The following is a 27,982-nucleotide window of genomic DNA, read 5'->3' on the forward strand; positions in this document are numbered from 1 at the left end:
TGATCTGTTATTTTTTATGAATTGGGTTTGAGATATTTTTAATTTTTCATGTGACCGGCAGCCGACCGGCAGTCCCCTTCCTTCCTGTGCTGGAGGCTCACATGCGCGCTGGTGCTGCCACTGGTTTCCCATAGCTGTGCGTCCCTCTTTGAGTGTGAAAATACTACAGAACACGCCCTCCCCTCAGTACGGAATCCACAGAATTCCCTGCATGGAATGTTCCAGGGTGAGGTGAGCGAAAGACATGGAGGAAGGGAGAAGCCAGTTTAGCAGGTAGGTTCCAATTCACATCACTCATATGGGGTAAGAAATAAGTTTCAAAACTGAACCATGATGTGTTTGCGAGGAACAGGAACAAACTATTTCATCCTGAATTCCAGCCCAGGTAATGAGGGTCTGAGTGCCAGCGTTTCTATAGCGTTAGGAATTCAAAACAATCGGTCTTGCAATATTTGGCCTAAAAAATTCCTTGTAGGTTTACTGATTAACAGGATTTAGTTCTACTTCTTAAAACTGCAGTTGAATGCCCTTTGTCATATAGAGTGCAGACAAGTAGTGCTGGGAACTGTGAATTTTAGCATTTCATATGAAATTGTAGTGGCTTATGTTTGATTTGGTTTGTGGGAAATTTTGACTTCAAGCGATGGTAAGCAAGCAATATGACAGCTCCTACTTAATTGCATAAATAATGTTGCAAATATACAGAGAAGGAATGTTCTGGGCAAACAGTATAACATGCCCATATACTGTAATTTGTAAGGGAAACAAATATGACACCTTCTACTCTATGTATAAACAAAAATATACAGGAAAGGAATGTTCTAGGCTCAATAACAATAACGCCTATATGATCTGGTGCTTCCTTGGTGTCCTTAAACAACTTGCATCACTTAGGGAATAATAAAGTCCTTTAATCCCGGAAACCCAGGATTAATATTCCCAGGACCTTGCTGGCAGCCCATTAATAGAGTAGGGAGGTATTCATGGCACTGCCCCAGTGACACAGACTAGAAGCTGGCACAGCTGATCAGCCCCCCCCCCCCCCGTCAGTGGACGCAGATTTTCCAAGCCTCCTTATTACAACGTAGTAGTGATTTTCTGCTTTGCATAGAGGCTGCTTTCATGCTACTTCCCCTTTCCCCTGCAAGCTCGCACTCTCTTTCTCCGTGTGTTACGCCTGCTGCTCCCTCTGCCGTGTCAGGAACTGAGAAAGAAAACTTTGAGACACGCGGCTAAGGGGTATGTTGCCATTATATTGCTGTAATTGGTGGGGGTGCAGAAGTCTGCTTTTCCTTTAAACTCAGCAGGTACAGACTATAACTGTCATGCTCAACCCCTCCGGCCGAGAAACCACACACCCAGTAATAAGCAGACTTCTATATACAGATTTAATCTAAAACTGGAATAGCTGCGTTTGGCTGCCATGGGCTGCTCTGGGTTGTATTTTAGCAGCTTTCTACAGGTTTGTGCCTTTGCTTATGCCTGCATCCCCTTTCACATGAACACTGCTATGTCAGGAGACTGTGTAGATTATTATATAGCCAGTGGGTTATACTGGACTCCCATATCACACGTATATGATCACCTTCCAACTCTCCCAATTCTCACCTCTTTCTCACAATCGCTAATATTCCATTTTTCTCACTCTGCCTTTACTTTCCCCTTATGTCCCCATCTCCACAGCCAGACACTTCTGCCACCCCTCCCATCTTATTCTCACACTTTCCCAGTGGCGTCAGTCTAAGGTAAGGAGTCCTCATCCTGCAAAGCCTGGAGAAGACATGTTTTGTCTTTGTATGGATTCCCCCATCTATCCTTCTTTATCTATCCTTCTTTATACATATATTTTAACCTACCACCTCCCTCCAGTCTAGGAGCAATTTTACTACCAGTATATGCAGAATTAAACTGGCGCCCCTCCTCCCCCCCCAGTGGCAACCCACTCAGACACAGGTACTATGTAAAAAACACAAGCAGAAAGTGTCCTGGACTGAACCAAGCACAGAACCAGCAGAGCTGTGGAGAAAAAAAAGGCAGAATGTAGCACTGCCATGCTTATAAAAGATAGGTGGCTATTGAGAGATTTTGGGAGCTGTAGCCCACAACATTAAGAACTCCCCAAGTTGGATCCCTGCCCTGTAAGCCAAATAATTTATATAATAAAAATAGTATATAATCACTTTTAAAATCACTTTTGCAGAATATCAATTGTAGGCTAAAATGGTAGGGTCTTGCCTTTAAGAGGCTCATTTACACAGCAGTCCAGTGTTTACATCTGGTCAGGCAGACAAGAGAGATGGAGCCCCCTTGGGTGCTTCACGCAGAGCAACGTACAGCCTGTCACCGGCACAGAACCATTCTGTGTTCCTGCTTCCCCCCCTTTAAGTGCCTAGAAAAGATCCTTTATTCAGCTGCTAACTGGAGACAACCCTCTCATTATACAGATCTATGTGAGTCAAGCCAGATGCACACTTCCCTTTTGGCTCAGCGCATTTCTTTCCCACTTTTGGGTGGTTCTGCTTCAGACCACTCACTAGTGTCATCACACAAGGTAATATCTTGTTATCTACCACCTATTTCATACACATAAATGTCTTTGTCTTAAAATATGTTAACTTGGTAGCACTCAGAGCATGTACTCCAAATTCCAAACTTGCTCTCACCAATGCACTTTGCTCTCTTATTTCATGTTTCATCCTTGACCTCTTACAAAATTTTCCTTTCTTACTGGATTCTGAAATATTTGACTGCAATCTGTTCTGTTTCTTTCCTGCTGAGTCTTGTAACCCTCTCCTTCTTCACTCCCTCTTTTCTGAGATATACATATGTTGTGATGTAACTTCACCTGTCTTCATAGCCAGTACTGACAGCTCTCAGACTTCCTTCTTGCCTTTCCTAATGCCCACTTAGTCCCACTCTCTGCCTAGAGGTATTGGGTATATGCTCACTACTGCTTCGGCTCTCCACATTTTTTTCCAGATGTGCTCACCCACCCTTTTGCCTTTCTTTCTTGTCTTCTTCTTATATTTCAAACTTTCATAACCTGCCAAATTTTGTAAAATGAACATGGTAATTAGGGGGTGTGGCCACAGGAAGGGGTGTGGTCAACATTTTGCTGCGCTACGTGCGGAAAAAAAATTTGTCCCTCTTTTTACTTCCAAAATGTTGGGAGGTATGATGTTGTGCCATTTAAATGCTGCTTAACTTTCTCCAGTGTTTCTAGCTCCTTTCTATGTCTTATTGCTGTCATGTCCTTCAGCCTCTCATCATTCTGGCGTAACTCATGCACTCTTGGCCTTGTCGTGAGCACTCATTATAATTTTCCCTTTTCTTTTAAATTAGCACTGTCATTATTCTCACTCATTCATTTCACATGATATGCACTCCTATATTTTACTGGGGTTTTTTGCCTTCCTCTGGATCAACTAGCAGTTAGGCAGGTTAAAATAGAGTTAAAAGCTTGAACTTGATGGACATGGGTCTTTTTTTTACCCTAACTTACTATGTTACTCCCTTATTCCATCTCTATCCTGTCTTATCTGTCACTTAGCTTCTCTTTTACTTTCCTGATCTATAGTCATATTGTCATTCTGTTCAACCTCTACTCTTAATAATGTGCCCAACCTTCCACCCCACATTCCTTCTGATCTTCTTCCCATCCTCCTCTTTCGAAAGTCGGTCCATCCGTGCTTTCCTCTATTCCGCTCAAGCTTGCCTTCCTGTACTCTGCCCAGCCTTGATTTGATGGTCTGCAAAAACTTGCTTCAATATTCTGAATATTCTTAAGTTACTATTTTGTCCAACACTGCCACATCTGTCCCTATTTCTTCTACATAACATTTTCTCATTTCTCAGTTCTGTGAATGTTTCTTCATACTTCTACCCAACCTGCTGCTATTTGTCTCTTTTTTATTGACTCCCACACTGGCATAAATGCAACTGAGGTTGCTAACAACTTAAAAGGGAAAAAATCCTCTCCCTCATTTTAATTTCTGTATTTCCTTCTTCCTACAAACCCTGCTCTCTCCCGTGTAATCCATTACCAAAAGCAGTAATTATCTGTTACTTATACAATTGGGATGGGTTCCAACAGCTAAGAATGCACGGACATTTCCAAAAATGCTATGGTAACGAGACTCAGCATAAAGGGAGCAGGGTGCAGGAGGCATGGGGAGAAGCAGTTTTGATTTTAAGAATGGGGTGTTCCAATAATCACTATGTCATTATCTAGCTGTCTCCCATGCCCCGGCCAAAGAGGGAGTTTCCAAAACATGACATAGATTTTTTGTCTTGTATGAAAGATGGCCACTGAAATAAACTTTTATTTCAACCAAAGCTTAAGAAAATATAGCTAGTGATATCGAACAACGAAACAGAATTGGGGCGGGCAGCTTGGGCCGCCAGTGACTTCCCATGTGTGGTGGGAAAGCATTTCTATATTTGCAACAAAATGTCACTTGGTGACCTCACCCAACATCACACCTCTGCTTTAATAAAGGGATACTGTCATGGGAAAACATGTTTTTTTTCAAAAGCATCAGTTAATAATGCTGCTCCAGCAGACTTATGCACTGAAATCAGTTTTTCAAAAGAGCAGTGATTTTTTTATACTTCCTTTTGAAATTTGACATGGGGCTAGACATATTGTTAGTTTCCCAGGTGCCCCCAGTCATATGACTTGTGCTCTGATAAACTTCAGTCACTCTTTACTGCTGTACTGCAAGTTGGAGTGATCACCCCCCCCCAGCAGCCTAACAACAGAACAATGGGGAGGTAACCATATAGCAGCTCCCTAACACAATATGACACTGGTAGATCTAAGAACAGCATTCAATAGTAAAATCCAGGTCCGACTGCAACACCCTCAGTTATATTGAGCAATTCCATAGAGGAGAACGGTCTCTTTCTGAAAGCACATGACCAGGCAAAATGACCTGAGATGGCTGCCTACACACTAACATTACAACTAAAAAAATACACTTGTTGGTTCAGGAACTAAATGGTATATGATAAATTGAATTATTTGCAGTGTAAACAGTTATTTAGAAATAAAAACTACACAATAAAAATCATGACAGAATCCCTTTAAGGGGCACTGATGGCAATGTTAAACGAGAACTAAACAAATTAGATAGACATGGGGGGTCTATATTGCCAGTCCTGTATTAAGGCAGCTGAGTATAAAGGACCTGCCACAGTTTTCAAGACACCATTAACTTACAATCAAACAAAATACGTAACATAACTATGGAGGGGTGGGCCCTGGTACAGACGGCCCACTCCCTCCGAAAGCAGTTTTTTAAAGCTTGCGCCATTCTGGAAGCGTAGGGGAAACTACTGGTTGCAATTGTACCCTGGTACAATTGCACCCCCTGCTCCCCCGGTAGATCCGCCACTGATACAGGCCTTCAAAGATGCCCCCTGCAGATCCCCATCTTGGATCTTGTTGGAATCATTTTGTTTGTCAGTGGCACTGCACATGCTTAGTCTGATCTGGGCTGTTGGTGGGAATCTAAGCTTACTGTAGATCAGAAATAATCAAGAATCCTGAAGCGAACTGCACTGATTACTGAGCTGCCATGTAATGTAAATATGAATAAATTACTGATCAGCCTTGTAGTGTAACTTTTATATTCTATGTATACTTTATATTGGAAGTGGGTGCCTAAGCTCAGTTAAGTGACAGCAGTTTTCAGAGCATGTGCTGGGAATGAGCAAAGGGGAAGATGGGGCGCTACTGGGAGCATACCTTCACTGCTAAAGGTCTGTGACTGAGATGGTACATACAAAACATAAAATGCAGCATTATTAGCTTAATTCTTTGTTATGCTTTACTTCTTTTCTAGCAGTTAATATTCAATAAGCGTGGGTTGCAGAAGTGGGAATTTTTTACTGCTGCAAACAGATATGTTTAGTCAATGGCAGCAGGGTACAAATATAAAGGCAAAATAAGTTAGAAGCTTTTGGTATATCTTTTGGTGCCTATTGCATGTTTTCCTCTCACAGGTGTTGCTTCTGGGGTTATTTATATCCTGTGGGGATTGGTTTCTGTTTCTCACTTGAGAGGCAGTGTGACTGACAGTTGCAGATAAGGCCCCACTCTGCTGGCTTTGCTATCTGTAATGTAACGTATGTTTCTTATCTCCCCCCTGATGAGATGGTTTGATAAAAATTGAATTAAGGGCCTTTAAGGCCTGAAGCAGAACATTAAATGGGGGGAGGTAAAAAAAACCAAATATTTTGCACTGCCGGGATATGGTAATGAAGAACTAGTTTGCAGGGAAGCACAATGTATCTACATTTAAGTACTGTAACGGGAATGTAAATGAGTACATGAATGCTGGGGGTGGGGGTAAAGCGGATAAAGGAATTGAATGATGCAGATCACTCTTACTGGCTGGTTCATTCATTTTAGGGGTCACAGCGACATGAAGGTGCAGAGGAAGGATGTATCCGGTCAAGGGCATGATTTGGGGAGGGGAGTGGGTAGGATGTTTTTCAGATTGGCAGGAAACAGAGATATAAAAAGAAACTACTTTGCCTTTAACATACTTGCTGGGCAAGCGTAGTTGGCCATCACTTGGGGCCAAGGGGCAGTTTGAAAGGCACAGTAGGGCATTTATCAACTGCAGAGATAAGATAATGGAGTTAAAATGAATTAGATCCACCAAACCCTGTTAACTATTTCATGACCAAGTTACGCTGAGTTTCTTTGCTAAAAAGAAAACAGGAACTGAGAGATGATTGCGCTACACATTTGCTTGTTTAACTAAGAAGGAAAAAACACTTCCTCTAAGTTCTCTCTCACTCTCTGATGCTTTAGACATGGGTTCTTTCCGGACTGTGTTGTAGTTCTGCGGGTTCCTGTTTCTCTGCAGAAAATGTTGTTTTTAACTGCACCTATAAGACAGGCACATCTCTGGATAGGCATCTGCTATCAAAGAATCAATTTTCCTCTGCTGATATTTATTTCTGGTTACCAGGATGGGATTGTTTCAGTAAACATGCCCCAGGAGTCCCAAACTGATAAGCAGGATTAATATGTTTCACCAGGGGAACACTGTTGGGCTAAGGGAGCATACACCCTGGTTCTGAAATTATTTATTGACTCAGAATCACTGCTTACCAAAAAGCAGGACTATTCTACTACAGCAGGGGAAAAGTAATTCAGGTATGAGACCTGTTATCCAGAATGCTCGGGACCTGGGGTTTTACGGATAAGGGGGTCTTTCTGTAATTTGGATATCCATATGTTAATTCTACTAAAATATCATTTAAACATTATAGAAATGTTTAAAAAGATGATGCCTACAGATGACGCGTATGAAGTAAGTAGGTGCCGTCGAGGGGGATGGGAGAGGGACAGAGGGGCGTTGTGACTGGTGAGGGGGGGATTTGCGATTTGGGAGGGGGATTTGCGACTGGGAAGGGGGCCCTTGGCCTTGGGGGAGTGCGGGGACCCTGATGTGGCAGCCCCAGTGGGCCCTGACCCCCCCAGTCCAACCATGAGCACATGGTACTTTATTAAAGAGAAATAAGTAACTGTCTTTAAAAATGTGAATTATTTCTTTATAATGGAGTCTGAGGGAGATTTTCTCAGACTCCATTATTTTTTTGGAGCTTTCTGGATAACAGGTTTCCGGATAAAGGATTCTATACCTGTACAATAATTTATTATTTAAAAAAACAAAAAATATAATATTGCTGTATTAAAGAAAAAGCATTGAAACATTGTGCCACCATCTTTTAAGGCTGCCCCTGACATCCCCAGTGTCTATCAAAATTGGGTGCATGGACAGTACAGACATTGGCAAAGTCATCCTGTACTGCTCAGGTTATACCTGGGGAAGCACCAGCCCAGGTTAGCGACTGAATGTGGATTCATACAATTAGGGCACAACCTGCCAGATGCAGATACCACAATTTTAAAATAATTGCCATACCCCTGAGCAGCTGCAAGCCAATTTGAAGGGTAAAGCTCAAAAACATTTTTAATTTTCACAAAAGACAGACAGGCAGCCGAAACTTATAGAAACAAATTATAAGAAGCAGCACATGCCAATTGAACCACACAGGATACTTTTAGGGTTTAGGCCAAACAACTTCCACATAAATGAAACAAGAGGGAATGCAGTGCATAGAAGTGGACTCTGTGCAAGAGTTACAATGGGGACTAAGCTGGGTGCCATTTAGTGCACACTTCCTACATGCTGTCCACAAATGCTTTAAATCTACCAGTTCTGCTTCCTATCTGGCTGCGGTCTGTGGTGTAGACCTATTTTAAGGTTTACTACAAACATTCCACTAACATGCAATATTTCTCTTGTCTGTGCAGCTGCCAGCCCCATGCTTGGCTTCCAATGAACACGCCATGAAATGGGTTCAAACCCTTGACCTGGAAATTAAGGTTTAGTTTGTGCTGATGAGGGCTGTGGTGGTTTATATTATATTGCAATTGCAGACTAGGGTGCTGTGTTGTTGCATCCTATAGACACAGGTCTGGACTGAGAATTAAAATAGGCCCTGCCAAGTACACAGAGGCCCCATCAGCCCCCACCAGCCCACTAAATACTGACTTTGTATGGTACCTTATAGCAGCCCCTCTGGCATTTGCCAGAACTCACAGATTGCCAGATCTGGGCCTGTATAGACATGATCAGCTGGTGAGAAGCGGAACTGCGAGTAATAAAGCCAGCTTGCCAGCGAATAAAGCATTTCCATTGTCTTAAAGGGCAACATTTTCCCTTTTAGAAAGATCATTTGGCCTTAAGCTGCCTGCCAGCACTGGAGAGTTCTTTACGAATATACAAAATAATTAGGGTGTAACAAACTAACCGCTAGCAATTTTCTCTTGTTTAGTGCAGAAGATGTGCCGCCATAATCCCTTCCTCGTCTGAAGACTATGCTGAAAACTGAGACGTTGTGCCTATTTTGAGTCACTTTTATAAATGCCTTCATCTCTTCATCTATGGAGCATTCTGGTAAGTTGTAATTGGGGCACATATCACATAAGGCTGAGCCGATATTGGAAACTTGATAATAATGATGATGATGATGTATAAGGTCATAACTCATAGGGTACACAGTCACTTTAATTCCTATGTATGATGTCATTTTTATTTCTAAATTACACTTTTTATACTGCAGATAATTTACTCTACAGTATAAAATTTAATTCCTACAAGTGTATTTTTTTAGTTGCCATCTAATTTTGCCTGGTCATGTGTTTTCAAAAAGCACTTTAGGATGGGACTGCTTTCCAGGCTGTTGTTTCTCTTACTCAATGTAACTGAAGGAGTCGTAGTGGGACCTGAATTTTGCTATTGAGCGCTGTTCTTAGATCTATCAGGGAGCTGTTATTTTGTGTTAGGGAGCTGCTGGTTACCTTCCCATTGTTCTGTTGTTAGGCTGCTGGGGGGGGGGAAGGGAGGGGGTGATATCACTCCAACTTGCAGCAAAGCAGTAAAGAGTGACTGAAGTTTATTACAGCACAAGTCACATGACTGGGGGCAGCTGGAAAACTGGCAATATGTCTAGCCCCATGTCAGATTTCAAAATTAAATATAAAAGAAAATCAGTTTGCATTTTTGGGAAACAGATTTCAGTGCAGAATTCTATTAACTGATTTGTTTTGAAAAAAAAACCATGTTTTCCCATGACAGCATCCCTGACTTTATATCACCCTTTAAAGAGGTGGTTCACCTTTAGAACAACTTTTAGTATTAGTTTTTTTAATTATTTGCCTTTTTCTTCTGACTCTTTTCAGTTTTTAAAAGGGGTTCACTGACCCCATCTAAATACAAAAGTTATGTAAAGCTACACATTTATTGTTATTACTACTTTTTATTACTCATCTTTCTATTCAGGCTTTCTCAGTGGCGGAACTACCGGGGGAGCAGGGGGTGCGAGTGGGCTAGGGCCCGCACCCCCTCAGGGCCCCCCCCCCTGCGGCCGTACGGAGGGGGACGGGGCCCGGCTGCACATCACGCACCAGGACCCGCCCCCCTCTAGTGACGCTACTGGGCTTTCTCCTATTCATATTCCAGTATCTTATTCAAATCAATGCATGGTTACTAGGGAAATTTGGACCCTAGCAACCAGACTACTATACATTGCAAACTGCTGCCGAATATAAAGCCAAATAACTCAAAAACCACAAATAATAAAAAATGAAAACCAATTTCAAATTGTCTCAGAATATCACACTCTACATCATACTAAAAACTCAAAGGTGAACTACCCCTTTAACAAAAAGGCAAGATGTGGAAAGTAATGTGACACTGTATTTCTGGCCCACAGAGGCAGAGGCAGACATGATCCATCAGAAGGTGCGAGCAATTCTCCGAGGGCTTGATGGCCAGCACCCAGCACTACAGTCTGACCACGGTACAGAAATGGGAGGCAAATATAAATACAGGATTTAGACAGATAGAAAACAGAAGAGAAGAAGCTAAAAAAGGAAGTTTTCACCGGGGGGTTCTGGCAATTCTTCTTTTTTAATTATTTTACTTTATTCAATATTTTTTTGGGGTGGGGCAAATGCACAAAGGTCCAGCGTTTCACCCCATAGGGCTATTGGTAAATAAGGTTGAGTGATTTAAATAACAGAATCATTTAAAATACATTTCAAAAATATTTTGTTAATATTTGAAGTGGAAAGTATCTGAAAGCCAGGTGAGAGACAAGGGGAGGGGAGGTGGAAACATGGTTCATGAGAGAAAGAGGTGTAAACTCAGAAGTCCTTCTGAGAACTGGAGACAGAGAACAAGATCTAGAGTGAAAGACGGGGGGATTAAAATATTAATGGGTGAGACGAAAAGAGAGGTGGTTATTTATTGGAATCAGTTAGAGATGTCTTCTTTGCTGCCATAAACCCCTTTTTGTAATCCACTGGGGACCCCAGCCATCCCTGACTCTGCCGCATTGTGCTGTTCCTTGCAGGAATGCTCCGATGGACATTGCACAAAAGCCTGGACAGGAATTCGGCCAGTGGGAGTGTCATTGTGGGAATTCTAATCAAGGAACTGGAAAAGGTATCAGAATGGATATACAGTAAGAGCAACTGCATTGTGTTTTGTAAGTGCTGCACTGGGCACAATTCAGCAGGAACAGCCTTTACAAATAGATACCATAAACTTCTGGCAACTTATGTATTCCTCTGTACTTAGCACAATTCAGCAGGAACAGCCCCTAACTTTGCTTATAGCCTGTACAGAGAAATACTATACAACTATGCCAGCATAGTTACTCCTCTGTACTAAGCACAATTCAGCAGGATTGTTCATTTCAATTCCAGAGCCTACCAGCTGTACTGTATTGCTGTACGCAAAGCAAATATACAAATTAACTAATTAGTAATATGTATCTAGTGCAGTTCTCAGAATCCTCTGGCTGCTGCAGTTGCACAATGGCAAAATACAGAGGCCCATAGGTGGCTATGAGTGCGGAGACATGAAAAGCTGCAAAAGACTAATAGGCACTTATTTAGAATAGGACACCGCTCACCTGGAGACATAACGTAGGTTTTGAACAGTTGTTTTAAGTTGAAAGATTTCCTGACTGAGAGTATGTTGCCCTGGGTTGCCATGTGTGCCATTGTGACGAGTAGTTCATCTGCAGATAAACAGGAAGATACACAAATTAGATTTCCTCTTGCAATGTCTGTTTAGAAAGCATTTCTGCCTTGTCTTTCTCTCCTTAACTCTTTTACTGGCACAGAGGGCTCTGATTTACTGTGTCATTAAGTATCATATCCAGTTCTTGAGTACTGGGCACATCAATAAATCTGTATGGTATGTTCTATGATATATATAAACTCAGGGATTCTTGGTGTTGGAGTCCTGTGTTGTACAGATTTTATAAAGTGACCAAACAGTAAAAAGTCTATCATGGTGCCCAACTAAAGCCTTTAGTGCCAGTGCTGCATTGTGCATTCACTTTGCAGGATCACAATACGGGGGAAATATCAGCCAATCAGAGAACAGTAGCATACAGAATACACAAACATAGAGTGTAGTGCTACACAATCAATCTCACCGCTTTTTGTAGCGTCGGGTGCCAGCTGCAACTCTGTCTGCCCAGGTCTAGTGCAAATTCCGATACAAATTCCAGCAGCACTCCGGTATAGTGAAAGAAATTTTGATAAAGGGCTGGTTATGCCCGAAACGTTGCTTCATTTGCACAAATAAATTTCTTTCACTATACCGGAGTGCTGCTGGAATTTGTATCGGAAGTAGCATACAGAATATTACCAGCATTTTCTTTTCACAGGCTGAGCGCACGGATAACCTACATTACATCATACCGCTGCTGCACACTCTAATGTACGCCATCACTAAGGTACGTGTGTGCATTTAACCTACCTCTGGATGCTGACTGAAAAATAATGCCTATTCTTCTCCATGGCTCTGTCACGCTTTAGAAGATTGCAGGCTTTTCAGGTGTATGTTACACTGTGCATTTCCAGAGCAAGCAGTAAGTCCTAGCTTTGCGCATAGTTCGGAAGCCTGAGAACTGAAGAGCTTGCATGTATGCCCAGATTTCCATACAATTAGGGCTCTGTAGTTATCATTCTATTCCTCGAGAGCAACTATTTCCATGTGTGTTTTAGGCTGCATACATCTCTGATGAGCTATATGAGAGGGTTTACGTATTCTGTAAAAAGATCCTGACACTTCCCAAGCCCTACTGTACTATCGGACTGGATTATGCCAACAGGTTAAAGACGGAAAAGAAAGTTCCAGGTACGCATATGGTTGCTAAGCTTAGTGACCCCTGGGAAGGAAATGAATGGCTGTCTGGACATTAATTAGAAGGAATTATAATTCCATTGGTTAGTTTTATGCTTCCCAAGGGGGGAGTGGCTTGTCACTGACTGCACCAACTAGTTAATAGTTTAAATTGTAGGGAGGGAGGAAAAAAAAACATATAAAATATATAATTAAACAATTGTACTTTTTTATTATAGGTGCTTAGAAGAGTTTGAACTAACAAAAGTAGATCTTTAGGTAACTGTGCCTTTTGAATGCTATTTGTATTTGTTTCAAATTTAGGTTTCTCTTACCAAAAATTGGTTACTATGGAGCAAAACCTTAGGAGGGATGCACTCCAGCACCAGGACAAGTAAGTGTTTTTGGGATACAATGAATTCCTATAACTGACAAATACGCCACAACTGGAATATCCAGTTTAACAAAAACAGTAGCCTGGGATTTCCGAAACTTGGCAGTGTGGGTGGCACAGCTCCGCCTCAGTAATAGCACCTTGATTTATAATGTACACACGCTTATAACTACCGATTTCCACTTCCAAAATGTTGCAATATACTGTGTTTATTCCAAAACATTGAATGCATTAATGGTAGGAATACAGTGACTACTAGGGACACCAGCAAATGAGCCAAAGCCACAGTGTTGTGTTTGTCAAGGAAGGACAATTAGTCAGAATAATTAGACAGATGTCAAACTACTGGATTTGAGGTCTAGGAAGTAGATACAAGCTAGAAGGGCAGACTACTGGATTTGAGGTAGAGGAAGTAGATACAAGCCAGAAGGGCAGACTACTAAATCTGAGGTAGAGGAAGAAGATACAAATTAGAAGGCTTAGCTACTGTATTAGAAGTAGAGGTAGTAGAAACAAGTCAGAAAGCCAGACTAGTTTTTTTGAAGTTGAGGAACTAGATACAAGTCAGAAAGCCAGACTACTGGATTTGAAGTAAAGTAAGTAGACACAAGTTAGATAGACGGCTAGATTTGGAGTTAAGCAAGTAGATAGAAGTTGTACGGTCAGACTAATTGATTTCGCATGTAGGAAGAAGATACAAATCAGAAGCATACATCAGTCAGTAGTCGAGACTCATTTGCACAGTAGGGAGGAAAGAGATACAAGTGGTTTTGAGGCAGAAGTAGAAACAAGTGGGGATAATGAATAGTTGATAAGATAGATTTAGCCAGGCATCACTTCATCTGCAGCAGTCTGGCCTTGGACCTATCAACATTGGTAGATTTAAGATGGCTATACATGTGCCAATAAAAGCTGCCTACAGACCGAGTCGGCAGTTTATTGGCCCATATCTGGAGCCCTCCAACGGGCTTCCTTGATAGATATCTGGCCGAAATTCGGGCAGATGTCGATCAGGCAGGGTTAAAAATCCCATTGGATCGAGGCCACATCTGTTCGTTGATGCGGTCCTGCGATCCGAACGCCTGTATTGGCTGCATTATGATCCGATCATTGGGCCCTAGGGCCCACGATCAGATTAGCCCGGTATTGCCCACCTCAATGTGGACATATCAGGGAGAGATCTGCTCGTTTGGTGAAATCACCAAACGAGGGGATCTCTACATGTGTGGCCACCTTAAGATAAGACTGCTTCAGATGAAATGATATCAGTACAAGATAAAGCAGATTTATGTCTGAGAAGGAAACAGATACAATTCAGATCATAAGTCAATAACAGTTTTTGTAATAGTTGGGTGACCCTTATAGAGCCTAATATTTCAGTGGTGTAGAACACGAGATCTCTGTTTTTCAGGGTTCTGCTGTTCCTGGACCCAAATATAATTTCAGAGGCTGTATGCAACACCCTCCTGCGGGAGACTCAGGCCACCCAGATATCCCAGACGCCAGTAAAGTGCATGTCATACGTTATCACCAACAGCATCCAGGCTGCACTGGGGAAAGACTGCAACATCCAGCTGCTGCAACAGGTGCTAAAGGTAAGAGGTATTAAATGAGATATTGATGCATATGTTAATGGTAAAACATAATAAATGGAAACAGGAAAGCAGTTTATAGGTTTTGGGTCATTACTTTTTGGAACTTAGTTAAGTGGACTAAATTAGTCAGCGGAAAGAAAGTAGCCAGTAAGTGCTATCTGCTGATTTTAAACCACTTTAAACGGCTAATAAACTCTACCTTTTAATGCTGTTAAAGCTCTTTCCATAAACAGGAAATATACCCTATGTTAAGTACACTTAAATAATTGAGGCAGTAAAGCACATCTTTACTGATATAGTACAGTAAGGACATTATCATTTTTTCTGGGGGGGATTAACATTCTAGTAATTAGTTATGTTTTATTCCTATATACATTTTTATCCAAACCAGTAACTTCTAGATAGCATTTGTTACAAAATGTTGCATTTAACAATATGTAATGCATGCAGGGAATAACAGCAGAGAGAGTATTCTACTAAAATCCTTGGAAATTGGCATTGCTGGAAACTGGCATTGCTGCTAGAAAAAAAAATATTTCCTCTTAGTGGAGGAATGAAACCTCAGCACTAAATATGCCAGGGGCATATCTAAGACACTCTGATTCTGGTCTGTATTTGGTTTTACAACTAAGAATGTCTTGAGCAGGACCAAACCCCAGAAGAGGTGGAGCTCTGGTTCCAGGAAGTGCTGTCGGCAGTGGAACACAGCTCAAGAGAGAATGGGATTGGCCGGCAGAAGCACTGTCAGAGGCTGCAAGAAATATACGGGAAGATGGTTGGCTCGTCGGAGGAAGGTGCAGATCAAGTGTGTGTGTGGGTTTCATCGAACGTCAGCTATGCAGAGATTCATTCCTGGTTAAAAAAGGGTGGGGCAATACAGACTGTTCTTTAGACATGGGCAAGTCATCAATCATGTTGAAGCACAAAGTTGAAGTCACATCATCTGTCATACCTAACCGCAAAGTCCAAGTGACATCATAAATCTAATTTAAGTTCATTAATATTAAGTTCATAAACTCATATTTAAGATTATCTGCTATAAAAGTAAATAATGGACCCTGAAAACCAAGGGAAGAGCATTCCTGCCGATTGCCCCACAAGTGAATTATGGGAGTAGCAGTAGCTCCCAAATTGTGGGGCTGCTTGCCCACTAGGGAGCCCAAAGCAGTGGATTATGGGGCATAGCCACATGCCAGTTAGGGGGTGACTTCTTATTTACCATTTCCTAAAATTATAAGACAGTGGAGCTCATGTAAACAATGGGCTAATTTGCTCCTGGGCAGCAACCCATGTCAACCAAACAGATGATTGCTTTCAGTGCTGAACCTGCAGCTAACTGAAAAAAAAGCTAATCACTGATTGGTTGCTATGAGTTTCTGCCCAGGTGAAATTTTGTCTGTCATTTATACGGTAAATGAGCCCCAGTGGCTGTTACAGCCATGTTTTTTTCATAGGCTAAGGGGGGCCCAACCAAATTTTGGACTAGAAAGGGAACCAGAAAACAATAGGTGCAACTGGCAAGTTTAAAAAGAAACTATATTCTATGAATTAAAAAATATATTTCTGCACTGTAAATTAGGTAATAATAACAGGAATTACCGAGTTGGTTATTTGTGGTTCTGTTTGATCAATCTCGAGATAAGGAAACATTTAATAGTCGACATGCGGCAAATCTGTGATGAACCCACAGATAATAAATTACTCACAATTTATTCTTTACGAAGGGTGATTTCCAAAAACAAGCTCCTTAGTTAATCATTGGTCTGTACTTTTACTCTAAAGTAGAATGCAGCCTATGTGGGGGATATGCTGCTATGAGGATACATATATATACAGAGCAGTCTCTAGGGTATAAAAAGGGAGGGATCTCATTCTGAGTTGCACTTACGGTATGGAAACTGAACCACAGTCTGATAAATATATTAAGAATATATTTGAGAAATTGTGAGAAGGTATAAGGGGAGATGTAAGAGCAGAGAGTTAGATGGTTGGCAGAATATCAAAGAGAAGGGACTAAAGGCACCAATAATTTCTTTTGTAGATGTGCCAGTATCCAAACTGCAGGTGATCCCTTGCCCGAGTCCAGACATTACAGTGCACCTATGGACCGATGAAGACCAGCTATGTAAGTCTGCTCCTGTAGCCTCTACCGTGTTCACTGCTACACTGCCCTGTCACCCAGTGGTGATTTACTAGACTGCAGCCAGAACAGACTCCATAAAAGTTGCAGGCATTGAGTATGGAGTGTATCAGGCAATTCCTAGTTCCTCATTATCCATCTAGATGTTCAGTGCTAATAAATACCTGTTCTGAGGACCCCCAGCTTGAGATGAATATTCTTCAGTTCAGCTGAACATCCATTCATACAAGGATAAATGTTTAAAGGGGGTTGGTCACCCTTAAGTTAACTTTGAGTATGTTATAGAATTGATCATTTTGCACTGATCCGGCCATGAAGCTTTCAAAGGATTTCAGTGTGCAACTTTGAGAGGCAGAGGATACGAACGCCGGCAGAAGAATGCTTATTTTTTTTAAAACGCCACTGAATTTCTAAATAAAGTATATTGCAAAGTGCTTCTTTTAAAGCGGCGAAGAGGTATTTGCATTATTATTTTTTGACTTTACATACTCTTTAATAATCCAGTCCCTCATTCAATTCACTGCATGGTTGCGAAGGTAATTTGGGCCCTAGTAACCAGTGTGCTGAAACTGCAAACTGGAGATCTGCTGGAGAAAAAGCTACAAAATAAGTTGCAATTTTCAAAAACTAATAATAAATAAAAACTTGTCTCAGAATATCACTATCATACTAAAAGTTAATTCAAAAGTGAACAACCTCTTTAACGTTTATAATATCCAATAGGGAGCATTATTTCAGAAGAAAATACTCTATAACTCTACATGTTTTGCTGGGGGTGATAATAGATGGTACTGGAAAGACCATGGATGAGAGGCAAAAACTGTCCACACCCACTTACACATTGCAGGTATAACTGAATAAATGAAAGTAAACCCATACTAATATGAGGAAACCCTCGTACAAACTGTTTGTTTAAGATACCCACCCAGTCATGTGCAAATGCCACCTTATCTTAGCACCCACTGTATTATCACAGTAAAAATTTTAGGACCATGTTTGTGTTCCAGGGAAGGAGCTGGTCCTTTTAACCAAAGAGACGCAAAACACAGACGTAGAGGTTGACTCCTTTCGGATCCCAGATCTTACTATGGATGAGGAGAGCACTGAGCAGAACCGGATATCTGTGTGGTCCAATGATAGTGGGATAGAGAGGGACCTGCCCGGGGTGGAAGAGAAAGAGTCAACCAAGCTACAGAGGAAGCCGTGCATCAAAAAGAAAGGTCCAGATTTGGACTCTGCAGTTCTTCTCCAAAACCTGACAAAGGCACCAAAGGGCAGCCGAATTGGGACCCTTCAGAGGCTCTCAGGACAAAGTACGGAGGTCCCAGCAGAGCCGGAGAAACTTCCCACTGCACGGATCATTATACTGGGGGATGACAGGGCGCTTGGCAAGCTGGCTAAGGCCTATTATTCCTATAGGTAAGAGACTTTGCATTTGGGAAGGCACAAGAAGCTCAATTACTAGACTTTAATCAATAGTATGAAGCCCAGCCTTATGTACCACAAACTCCTGTCCAGTAATGTAGGGAGAAGCGTAGTACTGCTTACCTGGGAGATGGCTTATGGGGGGGGGTTCAGTTGGGTGAAACAAGGCTCATGGCTCGTTCAATCATTCCAGGAAAAGAGAAGCAAGGAGGCCCCACCGGACACTGAAAGCCAACCTGCAGTTTTACTGTATCCCAGTCCGAGGCGAACTGACTGACTCCTCACCTGACAAGGCCAGTACATCTGTATGTGTGGGCGGGTGTTGACATAGTGTTTGCCTCCTCTAAGGCACTTCATATAGTATTTAGCAGTCATAAAGAGAAGGATGCACAGTCACAGAATAGCTGAGGCTATTAAATTCAATCTACTGCCCCAGTAAGTCTGGACTAACTACTTAAAAAGGGTTGGTTCACCTTTACATTAACGTTTAGTATGTCATAGAATGGATAATTCTAATCAACTTTTCGACTTCATTTTTCTTTTTTATAGTTTGAATTATTTACCTTCTTCTTCTGACCCCATCTAAAAAACAAATTCTCTGTAAGGCTACATATTTGTTGTTATTGTTATGAGTTATTACTCATCGTTCTATTCAGGACCTCTTCAATTCATATTCCAGTCTCTTATTCAAATCAATGCATGGTTGCTAAGATCATTTGGACCCTAGCAACCAGATTGCTGAAATTGCAAACTGGAGAGTTGTTGAATAAAAAGCTAAAAATCACAAATAATAAAAAATGAAAAACAAAAGTAAATTGTTTCAGAATATCACTCTCTACATCATACAAAAAGCTATCTTAAAGGTGAACAGCTCCTTTAAGGTAGGACTACGCGTACGTTTTTCAGCTCGAGCCGACGTACTGCGATAAAACGCCGGCGTCAAATCGCATGCAACGGAAATAAGGTAACAGATAGAAATGTTGGATGAAGTCGCAGTGTTGATCCGACACGAAGTTGATCCGACACAACATTTCTATCTCTTACCTTATTTCTGTCACATGTGATTTGATGCCGGCGTTTTGTCGTAGAGCATCGGATCGCGCCGAAAACGTCTGTTTAGTCCTACCCTTAAACAAGGCATGTAGCAGGGGGTGGATTTTATAGCAAAAGGGAGTTAGCGACTCCTTGCTGGTTAAGTAAATAGTAAAAGTGAAATCCCTGTGCTATTTTGCAGGTAAACCCCCCTACCATGGATGAGGTCTGTGAGATAAGCACATACCTAGGCCTTGTGGATCCTTGGTATGAAGGAAACATCAACACTTTGTGTGACATGATCCCCAAACTCTCAGTCATGGTAAGGAAATATCTGCCTCTACATTGATGTATTCCCTTCCCAAAAAGTTAAGAAAAAAAAACACAGGAAAATGCGATAAATATCCAAAAAGCTTTATCTGCAAAAAGATGCTTGTTTTTTGAGTTAAGATACAAGCTGTTGCTAAATGTATCAGTTAATAAGGGCTAGTGCATAAAAAACGCTTATATAAATATATGAAGAGGATGATATAGCCTATAGAATAACCAGAAATGTGTGATGGTTGCAGCCACCCTGTCCCACCAGTGATGCCACCTCAGACCCTTTCATCCTAGATGTGACATCCTACTATCTGCGGTTTGGCATTCAGCCTGTCTACTTCCAGATATACAGCGTCAAGGTTGGTCTGTCTGATTTCACATGTGATTACTGGGAATAAAGTTAAAAAATATTAACAAAAATAATAAGAGGTAGCTATTGCGGGGATATTAGAAATGTACACAAAAACAGCAGGTACGGGTTTGGGATCGGTTATCCAGAAACCCGTTATCCAGAAAGATCCGAATTACGGAATGCCGTTCTCCAATGGACTCCATTTTATCCAAATTTTTAAAAATGATTTCCTTTTTCTCTGTAATAATAAAATTGTACCTTGTACTTGATCCAATTTAATATATAACTAATGGAAGCAAAGCCAACCTATTGGGTTTATTTAATGTTTACATGATTTTCTAGTAGACAAATCCCAAATTATGGAAAGATCCATTATCCAGAAAGCCCCAGGTCCCTAGTGTTCTGGATAACAGGTCCCATACCTGTATGAAAAAACTCCAGCAACTGCCTTTCTTATCTAACTGGCCACAGGTGTAATGTCACTGGACTAATAATATAAGATAGGAAGGATATGATCACTTAAATTTCATTAACGAAAAAAGTTATAAAAATAGGGATCTTCCAGCTTTTGTTTCTTATTCATGAGAATTATATTACTAGCAGGGTGTGTCCAACAAAACATTAGGATTCTTACAGCCAGGATTAATGCCCAATTATGGGTTTCTCTAATAAAACAACAGGCATAGTGTCCTTTTAGGAGATCAGCGCCTGTGGCAACAGAAATTAGAAACAAGCATAGCGTAATACGTTCAATTAAAGGGGATGTCACCCTGTGTGTGTGAAAAAATTATTTATAAATGTGCTCCCCTTTTTTCCTTGGGCAGCTACTAATTAACAGAAGAAAGACAAATCAAGGTGAATACAAGGAGAAAAGGTGTTCTTCGTATACAGCAAAGGTGCAATCCGATAGTAAAGTGCCTCCACACTCTGTGTGAATTGCCTACTTACAAACCACTGCTGTGGCGTTATGCATATAAAGAAAAATCCTTTCTGGTCCCTCCTCCAGGTTACCGCTCCTGCCAGACTCCGGATCAGAAATAGGAACCAAGGATAGTGTGATACCGTTTTTATTAAACTATAATTAAAATCAAGTAAAAAATACACTCACATTTACCCTCTTTGGGTAATACGCATTCAGAGGGTAAATGTGAGTGTATTTTTTACTTGATTTTAATTATATTTTAATAAAAACGGTATCACACTATCCTTGGTTCCTATTTCTGATCCGGAGTCTGGCAGGAGCGGTAACCTGGAGGAGGGACCAGAATATCGGATTGCACCTTTGCTGTATACGAAGAACACCTTTTCTCCTTGTATTCACCTTGATTTGCCTTTCTTCTGTTAATTAGTAGCTGCCCAAGGAAAAAAGGGGAGCACATTTATAAATAATTTTTTCACACACACAGGGTGACATCCCCTTTAACGTATTACGCTATGCTTGTTTCTAATTTCTGTTGCCACAGGCGCTAATCTCCTTATATATATTCCCTATGGAATACATATATATTTGCTCTGGACTTTTATTTACAGCTGAGGGACTGTGAAGGGATCGTCAAGAAATACCTAAGAGACTGACATTTTTTACCAAATTGCATGTGTAAGCAATATATGTTTTATAGTGTCCTTTTAGGTGTTTATGCGACATAAAATGGAATCAACAAAGCCCAGAAAAGCAGGTGAATACAAGTGTGATGTGATACAAGTGCGATATTTAATTGCTAACAGAAGCAAATTGTTCCTAGATCTTCTACAGAGACACCAGCCTAGAACCAGGGGAAGACGTGTTTCTCACCGAGTTGAAGGCGGAGCTGCAGGACTGCCCCAGTTGCAAAGGTAAGTGACATTGGATTAACAGCGCTCACAGTCATTTCATCCTTAAAGGCACAGTAACACCAAAAAATTAAAGTAATTAAAATGTAATGTACTGTTGCTTTAGAAAGCCTACTATAGTTTATACAAACAAGCTGCTGTGTAGCCGTGGGGGCAACTATTCAAAGCTCAGTTTATATAGCAGATAACATATGCACTCTATAGAATGCCATTGTATTTTAATAAAAAACCTATCCGTAATCTGCTAATTAGCAGATGTATGCCTCAAAAACCACAGATTATTATGGGGGAACATTTAAAAACAGAAAAAAATATATAGTGAAGTATTTTTAAAAATATTCGTTACACCCTTAGTGATCTCTTTGCATTTCAATTTACAACTTAGAAGTGTTTTCCATTGGTGAGAAAATATCAAATAACCATGGTGTGATTATCAAGTGAGAAAAATAATAAAAATAAATAAAAAATAGAAAGTAAAATTATATCTTAGTAGAACCCACACTTCAAATGAAAAGTGAATTCCACAGTGCTGCAGATGGCATATAGTTGTAGTAGAGTGGGAATTACACTACTCCCAGTGGTATATTATACTCACAAGAAATCAGTTCATGCAGGCATGAAATAAAATAGGTGATCCACTCCGCTTCCAAACTTCTTTTATCCTTACTTGGGCAAAAACAAAGTGACATGTGCAGAAGCGCTTTTATAACTTTAATAAAGATCAAAAATTACACTCACAGACGTTCTCGATAAAACCACATGTAAAATCAATGTAAAAGTCTCCGTATATTGCTCCCGGTTCCTCAGCGTAATTTACAGTCAACTGCACATGTTCGCAAGCACGCTTCCGCAAATCTCAAGACACAGTTGTCCTCGCTAACGCGTTTCGCCGACTAGCTTCTTCCTAAAGCGATGACATCTTCTCCTATTTTATTGCTCACGATAGTTCAAAGAGTCCTTAGCTTTATTGATCTTACACAGTTTCTTTCTTATCGCTACATATTACCAATTATTTGCAAAGAGATATTCCTTTATAAAAATTGTTACATCAGAACAATAGACATTTTGTTATACTGAAAAATGTTACATTATATTAAAAACTGTTACATTATATTAGAAATGCCCTGAGGTTAAAATTGACATTTAAGCCTTGTGGGGACAGAGATTTAAGCCTATGGATCCACCAGCTTTGTCTTTGTAATGTTTTATTGACCAAAACCCCTCTTCTCCAGTAAGTTTTTACCCTCTCTATTCCAAACCATTTTAGGCCTATTGGATTTTTGTTAGATATATACCACTGGGAGTAGTGTGGTCCTAAAAGTGTAATTCCCACTCTACTACAACTATATGCCATCTGCAGAACTGTGGTATTCACTGTGATTTGAAGTGTGGGTTCTACAAAGCTATAACTTATTTTGCTTTTTATTATTTATTTATTTTATTTTTTATTTATTTATTTCTTTCTCACTTGATAATCACCATATGTTTATTTGATATTTTCTCACTGATGAAAGACACTTCTAAGTTGATACACGTAAACTGAAATGCTAAGGGTGCAACAAATATTTTTAAGAATGCTACACTATATATTTTTTCTGTTTTTACATTTTCCCCCTCAATAATCTATGGCATACAGCAATCCAATCCTGAACAGTGTCTTTTATACAGGCAGAGGAGAGCCCTAGTGATTATTGGATTAGGAATACAACGTTCTGGAGATTCGAACCTGTACTAGTAGCAGCTACTTTTTGTGGCTACAAAATGGCAAAAAATACCCTGTCTGCTAAAACACATGTAGTGTCTTAGGGTAAGGGCACACGGGCAGATTCGGGGAGTTTAGTAACCCGACAACAAATCACCCCGTACTGCCTTCATCTATCTTCCCGCTGGCTAGAATGAAAAATTGCCAGTGGGAGGCAACTTTGGGTGACTTCGGAAAACAAAGCGCCACGAGTGCCATCCCGCTGGCGATTTTTCATTCTAGCTGGTGGAAAGGTAGGGAAAGGCAGTTCAGAGATAGTCGCCCCGAAGAAGAGGAGATTTGTTGCTGGGGCGACTAATCTCCCCAAATCTGCATGTGTGCCCTTACCTTTAGCAAAGCTAACTATCACTATTGTCTAATTTGTAGCCATGACAAGTAGCTGCTACTAGTAGCCATGTGTCTTCACCCTTTAGCTTGAATAGCTGCCCCCATGGCTTTATAATAGCCTATTTACGTAAAATTAAGTAGTCTTTCTAAAGCAAACACATAACTTTTACCAATGCATTGCAACAGTACACTATATTTTAATTATATTTAAATGCTTTTATTTTTTGATGTTACTGTTCCTTTAATGTGGAACTAAAAGATATTTGTGTCTCTTTAGTGAGTACCTTACCAAGGAAAAAGACAGCAACAGATGCACGAGGTGGAATCCAAATTCATTACAAAAAGGTGAAGTAATTGCAGATTTAGGGCTGGGTGACTAAACTGCTTAAAAGCAGGGTTTTGGGGACTGAGCAAGAGAGTAAAAGGAACCCATTGACTTGTATGTGTCCCACAGGCACTGGCCAGTAACAGAGAAAAAGAGGGGTCGCTGGTGCTGAGAACCTCAGGGGCAGTGATAAAAACCATTCCTCACAACGAAGCAAAAGGTGAGAATATTCCAAGAGTTCCAAGCAGCCAGTCCCTCATATGACTAACAGCATCATAGCTATAATCTTTCATAAACCAAACAGTGTGAATGGTAGCGACACACAAGGCAGAGCAGGGATTTCTCACCAGACTACAGCTGCCAGCACAGGGGTATAACAAGCTTGTGCTGAGCCCCCAGCCAGAAAGATTTTCGGTGGGCCCAGTGCGCACAGCCACTCCCGTCTGCAACAAACCCCTGTTCGTAAGCCCCTAACCTGCTGCAAGCTCGCACACAGATTTACATAGTGTCACCCTTAGGCCTGCTGATGTTCGTCGCCCCTACCCCCTCTCTTTAATTTTCATCATGGGGACTAAAGAAATAAGGATTGCCGCATGGAAAATTTAAAAAATGTTTTTATTTCTTGCGCATCCCAGTGTTTCTGAACCAATGTGGATGTGGTTGGACAGCATGCCGCCCCCAAAAAAACTGCCGCCTTATGTCCGGGCCTTGGTGGCCTTTCCCAAATACGGGCCTGCTCGCACAGGCGCAAGTGCGTCAATTAGAGGAAGAAAATTAGGGGTGGGGAATTTGAATGCAAGAGGATGCAGAACTCATGGTCCGACCACCCCAACCCCCCCCCCTGCGAGGTCTGCTTCCTCTATAGTTACGCCACTGTCCCAGCATACCTATTGAGTTGCTCTATAACCTTCTTTTTACAAGCTTTAAGTTAGGGAGTATGCTAAGTAGGGGGTTGATGCTGCTGCCAAGAGGTAGGTTTATCAAAGAGTGAAGTTAAAGATCGCCACAGTCTGCTAGAGTGAAATTCCGTCACTCTCCATTCGTTTCTATGGGATTTTGAAAGGCTTATTGATCAAAGAATGAACTTTCATTTTTACCCATTGATAAATAATAAATGGAGTGGCGGAATTTCCGGGGGGCACTGGACAGCAGCCCCGGTGGGCCCTGTGTCCCTCGGTCTGATCCTGAATATACCCCATAGTAGTTGGCTACTACAAGTAGGGTTGCCACCTGGCCGGTATTTTACTGGCCTGTCCGGTAAAAATGATGGTTATTAATAGGGAAAAAAGATAAATATATAGGAAGCCGGTATTTTTTTCCGGAAAAGGTGGCAACCCTAACTACAAGGCAGTTCTTCTGTAATGAGCATTCAGATAAAGGATGACTAATCCTGTCCTGTACCTTAATACAGTGTTCTGGGACCTGTTCAGGCCCGGACTGGCAATCTGTGGGTTCTGGCAAATGCTATAAGGGGCTGCTATAAGGTGCCATAGAAAGTCAGTATTTAGTGGGCTGGTGTGGGCTGTTTGGACCTCTGTGTGGGCTGATTGGGCCTCTGTGTACCTGAAATGCCAGGGCCTATTTTAATTCTCAGCCAAGCCCTGGACCTGTTATCCAGAATACTTGGGACCTGAGGTTTTCCGGATAACGGATCTTTCAGTAATTTGGATCTTCATACCTCAAGTCTACTAGAAAATCATTTAAACATTAAATAAACCAAATAGGCTGGATTTGCTTCCAATAAGGATTAATTATATCTTAGTTTGGATCAAGTACAAGATACTGTTTTAATAATACAGTGAAAAAAGAATTAATTTTAAAAAATTTGGGTTATTTGAATAAAATGGAGTCTATGAGACACCCTTTCCGTAATTCTGAGCATTCTGGATAATGGGTTTCTGGATAATGGATCCCATGATACTTGTATATCTTGAATCCTTGCCAGGGCTATTTTATTTCAATGAAGGAAGTAGGGACAGTCAAATGTGTACACAGGTCAAATCAATAATTAGCCCTGTGGATATTTGACCCTAGCCCACGGCTGTCATCAGTGGGGTTAGGGGATACGACAGGGGGACTTATGGCAGAAAGGGATTCAAGTGATGCTAAAATGTGATTCAGGGTCAAATTTGGAGTAGATTGTAAAAATGTAATTTGTGCTTGTTTGCAGATCTTGTATGTCTTAATGTGTACACAGATGAAGTTACACGGTCGTCCCAGTGTAGTACACGTCATGCACCGGTGAGTGTGAAAGAGACAGGAGATTTGGGGCACTAATGGCCTAAAGAAAGTCTTTTACGTAGGAAACGTATTTCAGGAATAACAATGATAGATTTCATAGTTATGTGTAAATGTCACTGTTTTAAAAGAAGCATTTGTCTGCTCCTTCAATTCTGTTGATCAGCTTTTTTTCTAAATCATCCCAGTGCAGAAAATATAAATAGCCAGATAGATACTGCATTCTGCAGCAAATTACAAGCAAGTTTATACCCATTGAAAGCGTGTCATTAGGAAATCCTGATCAGATTTGCCCAATTGTGATTTTTGCTTGGTTACAGGGCAACATTAGTGTGCTCAGAGCCTGCAGCGTGCAAATGAGGAGCCTGGAGATCCGCACCTTTACTCTGCAGTTAGACAAGGACTCACGCAGGGTTTATAGCAACGTTGCAAGGTAAAAGGCCACATAAGAAACAGATGGTTTTATGTTCGACTCCACAAGGACAAGGAATTCAGGAGGGAGATTATATCACTCCAACTTGCAGTACAGCAGTAAAGATTGACTGAAATGTATCAGAACACAAATTACATGACTGAGGGCAGCTGGGAAACTGACAATATGTCTAGCCCAATCAGATTTCAAAATTACATTTAAAAAAATCTGTTTGCTCTTTTGAGAAACTATTTTCACCAATATTAGCAATATATCCCATGACAGTATTAATTTAAATAAGAAATGAGCCATTTGTATGGATTTTGTGAACTGTAGTGCTGCAATACTAACATGGCTGCATCAACAAATATCAGGGTCCCGTATTATTTAACAACAGGGCCTTCTCCCCAGGTGGCCTGATAAGGCTGCCATTAGACTTCAAGGGGCCCTAAGTAAGCCAGTAGGTCCCTCCACCCAGGGGACCTCAATTTTGAGCCCATCGAGTGAAAATAAAATGTTTTCCTCTATTAACTCTTTTAGATTTGAGGTGTCGCCCTGTCAGGAGCCAGGGTACAGCCTGCAAAAAATGAAGACACAGCGTGCCCACGGAGAAAGGAACGAAGTGGGGGGGCTGAGCAGATACATGTCCAAGTCATTGCTGCTACCAATAAATACATTCGCTGGCATCATCCAGGGATAAAAGTCAACATAAGAGAGAGGCGGCAGAAAATTCAGCACTGAATATGAGAAGGCGCAACGCACAGATGATCAACAAGGGGGCCTCAAGCTGTTACTGGACTACAGGTTCCAGTGCTGGGAGTTGTAGTCCAACAAGAGGGACTTGAATAAATTAAACCAAAATACCTCCTTAGATATTTAACACCACGCAGGTTAAACATGCACTAAATATGAGTCCATTCATTATTTGTTTTCTGAGGAAAAGAACAGCATAGCAACTGTAACTTTCTTATGCACTTCTTTGTACATATATAACCAGCCATTTCTCTTGCACCTGTGCAATATCCACACACTTATTTATTGAATGTTGCTTTAATAAAGGTCACTTATGCCAAGGGCTTATGAGTCGTACATCATAGGAGT

At 41.0% G+C, this 27,982-nt stretch overlaps 1 protein-coding gene across 6 annotated transcripts; it reads left to right on the forward strand.

Moving 5' to 3' along the window:
• Positions 1-110: 110 nt before the first annotated feature.
• On the forward strand, positions 111-27,948 carry pik3r6.L (phosphoinositide-3-kinase regulatory subunit 6 L homeolog). 6 transcript variants are annotated; one of them, XM_041576263.1, is made up of 22 exons: positions 349-1,239; positions 1,684-1,745; positions 2,445-2,551; positions 8,860-8,981; positions 10,300-10,386; positions 10,942-11,033; positions 12,271-12,339; positions 12,611-12,743; positions 13,053-13,122; positions 14,534-14,717; positions 15,364-15,511; positions 16,759-16,842; positions 17,865-18,276; positions 18,476-18,587; positions 19,517-19,636; positions 19,884-19,994; positions 21,730-21,820; positions 24,184-24,251; positions 24,361-24,451; positions 26,402-26,472; positions 26,790-26,902; positions 27,422-27,948. In XM_041576263.1, exons 4-22 carry the CDS (start codon positions 8,969-8,971, stop codon positions 27,579-27,581), a joined length of 2,229 nt encoding a protein of 742 aa, XP_041432197.1. In that variant the 5' UTR covers positions 349-1,239; positions 1,684-1,745; positions 2,445-2,551; positions 8,860-8,968; the 3' UTR covers positions 27,582-27,948. The 6 variants fall into 6 exon arrangements, with proteins under 6 accessions (XP_018090965.1, XP_018090963.1, XP_041432197.1 ...); XM_041576266.1 differs by having other exon boundaries at positions 352-1,239; positions 18,476-18,575; XM_018235474.2 differs by lacking the exons at positions 349-1,239; positions 1,684-1,745 and adding an exon at positions 114-273.
• Positions 27,949-27,982: the final 34 nt, after the last annotated feature.

The sequence above is a fragment of the Xenopus laevis genome, chromosome 9_10L (genome assembly GCF_017654675.1).
Source record: "Xenopus laevis strain J_2021 chromosome 9_10L, Xenopus_laevis_v10.1, whole genome shotgun sequence".
Lineage (NCBI taxonomy): Eukaryota > Metazoa > Chordata > Amphibia > Anura > Pipidae > Xenopus > Xenopus laevis.